The sequence below is a fragment of the Poecilia latipinna genome, unplaced genomic scaffold, assembly GCF_001443285.1.
Source record: "Poecilia latipinna isolate Pla-1442-1.1 unplaced genomic scaffold, P_latipinna-1.0 Scaffold960, whole genome shotgun sequence".
NCBI lineage: Eukaryota > Metazoa > Chordata > Actinopteri > Cyprinodontiformes > Poeciliidae > Poecilia > Poecilia latipinna.
Window position 1 is genome coordinate 108,272 of NW_015113576.1, and position 9,196 is coordinate 117,467.

The window sequence follows — 9,196 nt, forward strand, 5'->3', positions numbered from 1 at the left end:
AATTTCTATTCCCATGGCTTTTTTGTTCTCTGGGAAATTATTTCGATGATAAATACAGAAACAAGCATAAAAGTCTAAACATCAACAATAGTGACAGTAATATTAATAATAAAACAATGGTCAGTGCAAAGTAGCCTGCAAATTCTTTGGTGGGGGGCAGTGAGGGACCTGGATAAAGGCTGGGGGTGCTGGGCTGAAAAAGGCTGAGAAACACTGATTTCGTTTGTAATGTTGCATATTCTAAATTACTTGCAAAAACATTGACTGAAAGGACTCTTATTCAATGTTGAGGGATTTTTGCCCGTAAGGCGAACCTCTAGGGGACAGACATTTTATATTTTGCTTTGAGTTGAAATGTACTGAAGTCTTATTTAAATTTGAGTGTTTAGCTTGTTAATTGTATTGTTAGAAGCAATTGTTTGCTCTATTCAAAGACACTTTTCATTAAACTGTGGCAATAGCAACGGTATAGTTCATTCCTATCACCACTATAAGTTCAGGCTCAGGATTTTTTTCACTTTAAGCCCTGAATTAACATATAGAGAGTACATGCTTTAAAGCACACACACTTAAAATGATGGCACTGATAATCAGATCTACTTATGCTTGGCATAAAGTATTTATGCCATAGTCACTAGTGTCGTCTTCTCAGTTTTTACCAACTCAGCTCCCCCGTCTCCCCGTCTGTTGGACACCAGTCCTTTCCATAAAGCCTCTAAATGACGTCATTGTTTGCAGCTGAAGCTCTGTTGCTGTAGTAGCTGGTGGTTCCTCCTGAACAGCTGGACCTGGGTCTGCTGAGGCAGCACAGCAGAACTCCAGTCAGGATCATCAGCACACCAGCTGCCCAGCCGATATAGATGCACACTCCCAGCTCTCTCTTCAGGACATTCAGTAACTTAGGGTTGTAGGAGTCTCTAACAGTAGTATGCGCCACCCAGCTGACCGGGATGATCACCAGCAGGCCGGCCATCTGCAGCCCCACTGCAGCCAGGGTGATTTTGGGCCTGGCATCTTTGTTCTGCTCACATGTGATGAAGTTGGCATCAAAGAACAGGATGAAGAGACTGATCACACTGAGGACACAGCTAATGATGGTCAAGGGGCCGGCAGCCTGAAGGTCAAAGGGTAAATCCAGGGTGGAGTTATGCACTTTACAATGCTGCTTAGTGTCCTGCTTCACACAGCTCATCCACAGACCGTCAAAAATCACCAACTCCTTCAAAGACACAGAAAAAGACATTTGCACTGTATAAAACATTTTTTTCATAGCCTAACATTAAATCAGATAGAATAACAAAAATAATTTCTATTTTCCAGGCCTTTGAGAAAACTTTTGTTTTGAGAATGAAACGAGTCCTTTACCAGCATAGCCTGGTAAAGGACTCGTTTATCACTAATTGATAAAATGAAACTTTCTGCTTGTTCATTGGAAATATTACCCCCCTCTCTGCTTGTCCAGGCTGGAACTTCCATTGGTCCAACAAGTTTGTCAATAATTAACAGCTCCTTGAGCCAAGGGTACATTCCACTTGCTGGCATTATCAGATCCATCTTATACAGGAATGGGAGCTTTTGATGCCCTCTTCCACATAACACATGGTTACCGGTGCGGTCACGTTGGTCGATCCTGTGTAGGCTGACACTCTCCAGCGAGGGAGGACGCAACAAGCGATGACCCCAAGTAGTCCGGTGACCCCGACAGCACCACATACCGTCTGAACCGTCCTACAAAAAACAAAACCAGAAGCCAAATAATTAATGTAGCTGCAATATATTCCTGGTTGTCTTCTGGCTTTGGCAGCAATGAATCCATTGTCTTCCTCTTATCCAAGATTGGTTTGCTGAGGTAAAAGGCAACACTAACGTAGGCCAAGAAGTTTCCTGATCAGATGCTTAACTAGCCACGATGATGGAGTTCCTACTTGTTAGCCTAGTGGGTGAAGTCGGGTAGCAGCCAAGGATGGGAACGTGGCTCAAGACCACAATCTGGTCTTGAGCCTTGAGACCCAGAACCATCTCTGAGTTTAATGGCACAACAAAAAAATTATCTTTAAGACACTTAAATCCAGTTTGCATAATAATTTGGAACACGGTGTAAGTACAATAAAAAACACAAAAAATCATGAGAATTCAACAGTTTGCCAAAATAGCAAAAAGAAACGACTCACAAAGCTTTGTTGCTGTAGAACTTGGCGGTTCCTCCAGAGCTGCTGGATCTGGGTCTGCTGAAGCAGTAGAGCAGAACTCCAGCCAGGATCATCAGCACACCAGCTGCCCAGCCAACAGAAATGCTAGCTCCTTTCATGAACCTCACTGGCGTGTCTCTCACCATCAAGGCGTATGGCGTATGCGCCACCCAGCTGACAGGGATGATCACCAGCAGGCCGGCCAGCAGCAGGCCCACCTTGGCCACCAGGATGGTTCTGTGCTTGGTGTCTTGGTTCTGAACACATGTGGTGAAGTCGGCACCAAAGAACAGGATGAGGAGGCTGAGCCCACAGAGGATGCAGCTGATGACGGTCATGGCCCTGAAGGCCTGAAGTAGAGGGGGTGGCGCCACCATGGAGTCATGCAGTTTGCACTCCAGCCGTCTGGTGCTCTGCTTCTCACAGTCCATCCACAGACCCCTTTGATGTTCCTACCCACCCAAAGACACAGGAGCAGATATTTACATACACCGTATGGATGACTTTCTTTTTAATATCAGACTGAAAAAAACATCCGTCCATCTTCTTCCGCTCATCCAGGGTCATGTCGTGGGGGTAGCAGCCTAAGTAAGGACACTTTCCTCTCCCCAGCCACTTATTCCAGGGGAACATTTGGGGAATCATCAAGCCAGCTGAGAGACATCGTCCCTCCTGTGTGTCCTGGCTCTTCCCCAGGCTCTTCCTCCTGGTGGGACGTGCCTGGAACACCTCAACAGGGAGGCGACCATCCTAATCAGATGCCCGAGCCACTGGCTCCTCTCGATGTGAAGGAGCAGCAGCTCTGAGTCCCTCCCAGATGAAAAAAAATAATTTATCTTATTTACTGATTGCCATAATATTGTCAGTTTTGTTTAAGAATATTTTTAACTCGGTTTCAAATAACTTTTCATAAATGGTAAATAACCTGTGCAGAGCGCTTTGACTAGTCCAGAGGTCTCCAAAGTGCTTCATTCATTGGTGAATATTGACGTCAGGAATTAGCAACCAGCTAACAGCACCCATTTAAACCAGACATTAACCGTGTGTATACAGTAAAGACTGATTAATAAAAAATAAAAGCCAACTAACACAACTGTAATTGACAATGTGAGCCAAAAAATGTCTTTAGATGTTCTGAAATTAAAACAATACCTTTGAAGTCCTGTTTTCACTCCTGTAGACCCAAACCACCCACTGAGGGAGGGTGCAACACCTGATGGCCCCAATTAACCCGACGGCCCCAAAGGCCAAACAAACCATCTGAACTGCTGATGGTCTCATTCTGCAAAAGACACAAACAGGAGGCAAATTAGACGCTGCAATTCATTCTGTTCTTCGCTTTGGTAACAGTCATGAAATTACATCATCAGACAAACTAAAATATAAAGTTAAGTGGAAATTTTGGTACTTAAAGGCCCAAAACGACAATAATTCATACAAGCAACAAAAAATAACAAATCATATTTTATTCCAGACACAAAAAAGGTCAATTCTTAAAATAAGAAAAAGATAAAAATAACAAAATCAGGCAAAATCTTTTTTCCAAATCAGTTTGTTTAAATAAAAAAACTTATGAAACTTGGACAAAAACTGCAGGTGTGTGTCTGTACCTGATGAACTTTTGGTTAAAACGTGTTTGTTTTTCATGCAGTGAGTAAAGCAGCGTTCAAACTAATCAACATGCTGCCTGTTGAAGCCAGTAGAAGCAGCTGCACAGCTCTGTTGTAAACGGAGCTGAGGATGAATGAGTTATGGATTAATCTCCTCATCTGACAACGTGAAAATATAAACAATATTGCTGCAACTGAAGAAGCTGACATATAACCAGTGCTTACTGTGAAAAATTACTGTATTAAGTCTAAAAATGCACATCCTGGTGAATCATTTGCTCTTTTTCTCAGTCACAATGAGTCTTGATTAAATGTTACTGACTGACTTAATAAACTGGACTTGGAAATTATTTTGAGACTTATAACAATAAAACAGTTGTTTTGATAACAAGGTCATACAATGCTGGAGCCAGTGGTTTGTACAGATAATTTATTCTATTACCAGATTTGCAATAGTATTTCAATTCTGAGAAGGGAACGGCACATGGGAGTCGTGAAAAATAATTATGGTCCCGATGGGGGCAAAATAACTGAGAAACATTGATCAAATCCAAACAACAAAAAATATTGTTAAAAATAGAAGGTTTAATAAAAAAGTAACTCCTGCTTAAAGGTTGTTATTTTGTAAGGGTACTTTTAATCTGATGAACAAGTCGCATGTGAACATATTGTAGTTTGAGTGGAGCAACACGATTAACTATGTGGGTTGGATTATCAAAACTTTGCCAAAGCACAGAAAGGTTCAGTCCTCCATTAACACAGAGAAACTGAAGCTACAGAAATTACTACGTGTCAATTCAGGTAAAAAAAAAAAAAAGTTTTATTGCAGGCACTAAAAGCAAATTTGATGCCACGAACCATTACTGCCCTCCTCATAGCACACTTAAAAGTATTAAAGATTCATTTTCTCATCATGATGGATTTATTTATGCAATTATTTCTTCTGTTTCAGTAATATTTATTTTTTTCTTGATGCTAAAACTAAATAAAGATGAAAAATGTTTACCTTTTTAGAAGATGACGTTGGATCAAGGTTCTTCTGTTAATTCTGACTAAGCGGATGGACCACAGACTGCACCGCGGAAGAATACGTGTGGTTCTGACTTCACAAGTACAGCGGAAAAAGGAAGCTCGAAGTGGTCTGAGCTCCAACGCTCTGATGCATGTCTGCCACTTCTGTAAGTGGGTCTTTTTTGACCCGTATTAGAATCAATGTGTTTTTAAAGCTACTTTTGTCATTTTAGTTCAAATTAATATTTTATTTAATACTTTCTACTACGTTTTATTCCAGGGCAGACCGGTGCAGCACCGCTTCACTGCAGACGCTGCATCAATCCGCCTGTTGATCTCCTGCTCCATTTTTCCCACAGTGGTGAACAAGATCCCCAGATACTTAAACTCCTCCACTTGGGACAGGACATCCTCCCCGACCCAGAGAAGGCACGCTATACTTTTCCAGCTCATTTATTTATGCATTTACTTATATAGCTATGATTCTTTATTTTATTTATTGAGATGATAAAAGAACAAAACCTAGAACTCAACAGGTTTTGTATGTCATTCAACACATTTTCTCTTTTGGTTTTCTCATCCAGTATGTCAGACACACACAGAGACACACACACAAATAATACACATGTACAATAAAGTATAGGTGGTAATGTTAGCCAGTTGGTTAGATAACTAGTGTTGGCTAACTTTGAAGAAGGGTAATATGTTGATTTGTGACAATAACGCTGTCACAATACTCATGATTGACACTCACACACACACATTTGTGAGATAAAAATAAAGATAATACTTGTATGTAAGAGTTCTTGCTGTGTAAAATATTATTACTCGGAGGTGACACTAAGGACTCAGTGTGTTTGGTTCAGAAAAGAATTTTATTCATAAGAAATGAATGCGGGTCATTATTGACCCACTTACGGATCAATGGGGTAGTAATTGAAGATAATTACTACCCTATGTAAATGTATAAAAGGTAAATTAAAAATTTTAATTGTGATATCAGTAATGTGTTTTTGAGGAACACCTGGAATGAAGTGATGAAAACTTTGCTGTGCAAAGATAATGCAAAGAAATTACCTCACCGTGTCAAAAAAGACCCACGTATGCATCAGAGGGTAAACATCTCTACTGTGGTTTTATGTTATTAATAAATTAAGGGAGTGTATCTCACAGCCTGAGTGGTAAGACACAGGATGTCAACATCTTAGTTTACATCCTGTGTTTTGAATGTTTCTACATTGCAAAACTGGGCTGCAGTGGCAGCTTCCCACATACATTGCTGTTTATTTGCACATATAAACAGCAATGTTTATATGTGCAAATAAAAGGCACATATAAACATTGTGCCAGTCTCAGCTTATCTAACTGGGGTTTTATATGCAGTTTCTACAGTTGTTGAATATGTTACATTAGAAGCAGCATTATGAAATATGGTGAGCAGGTTGTTCACCTGCCTTCGCTGTAACATCATCACTGCCGTGTCTGGTAACAGTGGCTGATGCGTGGCGCTCTCCTCGATGTGTCCATCAATGTTTGCAGCCATCATTTCGTCTCAACATGAATCAACTTTTACTGCAGATGAGAACTGAGGCTCAGAGGTTCCTTTTTGAAAGTAAGTCAGTGTTTCTCACCGTCGGTCCTCAGTCCCCCCTGCCCTGCATGTTTTAGGTGTTTCCCTTCTGCCACACCTGAATTGTACCTCTGGGTGATTAACAGGCTTCTGCAGCACTTGATGGTCATGCAGTCATTTGAATCAGCTGTTCTGGAACAGAGGCACATCCGGGGGGCCTGAGGACCAGGGTTGAGAAACACTGAAGTAAGTGCACCCTGACCCGTTAAAGATGCTGAAGACGTTCAAGTTCAGCTGAGTTCAGGTTCAAAGTTGTTGTTTTTAGAAACACGTGGCCGTTTTCCTTCAGGCCTCCATGTTATTTCGTCTCACTACGTTTGCATGCTTCTTGTGAAGAGCTCAAATGGGATTGTGTTTACAGCGCCCTCCCATTTTTAATCATCTTTTTTCATCATAACATTAAAACAAGACCAGTTCCACATGTCTTGTTTTAATGTTGATTGCGAATCTGTTTGTAATTTTATATCTTCAGAAGCTGCTCTTTAAAGTTTCACTTAGTAAACGACTTCTGATGGGAAACATTTCTAAAAGATCAGAGTTCCTCACCCATGTATACTCATAGTCAACAAATGTGAGTAAAATTAAAAGTTAATTGTGGATTCTGAATTTGGACTTGTGCGAAAAGGAAGTGTACTGTCCTATCAGGAACCCAAACTAGTAACCCGATGTATAGAGTTGCATCACCTTCTCCTTCTCTTCCACTTTGTTCTCATCATCTGTCACTAACAGGGTGTGTCTGGGTTTGCACTGAAGAGGAACAGTTTCATTTGCAGAGTTTGCAATTATCCTTTGATATGGCTCACAGGACTGAGACATCAACACGAGACCAGAGCTATATTCATGAGTGGCACAGGCTGCAACAATCAAGAATAACCTCTTCAAGATTTAGGGAAGTGTGTTATGTGAGAGGTCACAGCACTGCTGAATCTGGCAGAGTGAATAATCAGGGGTACCAAAGAAAAGATCTGTATCAGTGAGAAATTTGCATTGCAACTTGATGAGTGTACTGATATTAGTGGACATCTTGGCCAATGTGCATTTTGTGGCTGGGCCGCAATCAGAGAAAACTTCCTATTTTCCAAGGCCAGAAAGGACAACAGGAGAGGAAATTTTCCGGGTCACATCAGAATATTTAGAACAAGGAGGACTTAAGTGGGAAAACTGCACGAGTGTCTGCACTGATGGAGCTGCAGCCATGGTCGGGCGCACCAAAGGCTTTGTAAGCAGAGTGAAGGAAAGAAACCCAGATGTAATGATTATGCACCATTTCTTACACCGTGAGGCCCTCATGGCCTAGACTTTACCAGCAGACCTGGCTCCATCATCCTGTGCAATGATGTTGTGCAGATGGTAAACTTTATGAAGGCAAGACCTGTGAAAAGCCGCATATTTGCATCTTTGTGTGAGGAAATGGGAGCGGAGCATAAGACCTTGCTGTGTCATACAGAGGTCCGATGGTTGTCGCGCGGCAAGGTACTGGCCCGTGTGTATGAGCTGTGGGAGGAACTCGGAGTGAATCTGTCAAATGAGGGGTCGGATTACGCAAAGCTGCTTGCAAGTGATGAGTGGTGTGCAAGGCTGGCATACCTGGTGACCTTTGACCCCATCCAATCACTGAACAGATGCTTAGAACAGATACATGTGTGGATGTGCCAAAACTTTCTCCAGCTGAACAGAAATAAAACTTCTCTTTCTCACTGTTTGTTACATGCTGTTTTTATTTTAATTATGTAAAGCACTTTGAAATGCCTTGCTGCTGAAATGTGCTATACAAATAAAATTTGATTGATTGATTTAGAGGCGGCGCCATTTGTGCTGCTGCACTGTCCTCTTGTGAGATCGGTGAGCAAATTAAATTGCCTGTTTGTGATTTATTTGCACTTTTTTTTGTGTTTCTTGTGATTAATATGTTTCCAACATAAAATATTAATAGTTTACAATATTATGTATAAAGCTTTAATCAATGTAAAATTGATTGTGACTTTTATTTTTAACTGAAATTTGATTTGTATTATTAGAAGGATGCATCAATGTAAAATTTGAAAATAACCATTGTAATTGTGAAATAAAATAATTATTGAGAAACTATTAGTACCAAAGTGAAACCTTTATTACTTATTGTCTAAGTCATTAATTTAACATTTTCTGCATGTAGCCGAACCTTCTTTTCCAAATCATTTAAACATCTGTGTCTGATAAAGTTTTAATAATCTTTGATTATCATTGTAAAGAAACAAAAATAGAACAAAATATTTCACTAGTAGAAAATAATATAGGAGCAACAGAGTATCTGAGAAACTATCATGAAACTGTTTCTTGAAGTGGATCTGTTAGCAGCTTTCTGAACAGGAGAAAATAAATTGTGGATTAAATTAAACATAACAGGGGTTAAATAAGCAAAAAACAGGAGGAATGTAATTATCTTGAAAAGTTTTCAAAAGTTTCTATGAAATCCAGTTTTTTCTGGTTAGAGACACTTTTTGCATGGTAACATTTATTTTATATGGATTTATAGGATTTCTTTAAAACCCCAAAGAATTTAGAAAATAATGGAAAGGAAAATTACAAAGTTCAACCATTTTAGTACCACCAGTTAAAATTATGGAACTAATAATCAGATTCAGTTATAGCATAAAGTATTTACAATCCCTGGTGTCGTCTGCCCAGTTTTTACCAAATTAACTCCCTTGTCAACCTTTTGTCTATCCGTCTATTGGACCCCAGTTCCTTCCATAAAACCTCTAAATTTAGTCGTC

The 9,196-nt window shown here is 40.1% G+C and overlaps 2 protein-coding genes and 1 pseudogene across 2 annotated transcripts in view; all 3 read right to left on the reverse strand.

Annotated features, from left to right (window-relative positions):
• Positions 1-565: 565 nt before the first annotated feature.
• LOC106958061 (claudin-4-like) lies at positions 566-2,019 on the reverse strand (annotated as a pseudogene).
• Positions 2,020-2,155: 136 nt separating this feature from the next.
• On the reverse strand, positions 2,156-3,470 carry LOC106958064 (claudin-4-like). The gene is made up of 2 exons (XM_015049784.1): positions 3,342-3,470; positions 2,156-2,641 (listed from the first exon to the last, which is right to left on the reverse strand). Exons 1-2 carry the CDS (start codon positions 3,468-3,470, stop codon positions 2,168-2,170), a joined length of 603 nt encoding a protein of 200 aa, XP_014905270.1. The 3' UTR covers positions 2,156-2,167.
• Positions 3,471-8,835: 5,365 nt separating this feature from the next.
• The window catches only part of LOC106958065 (claudin-3-like), a 4,218-nt gene continuing 3,857 nt past the window's right edge, over positions 8,836-9,196 (reverse strand). The window contains exon 2 of the mRNA XM_015049785.1: positions 8,836-9,179. The gene's annotated coding sequence lies outside the window, so the exon portion shown is untranslated. The remainder of the gene's footprint in view (positions 9,180-9,196) is intronic.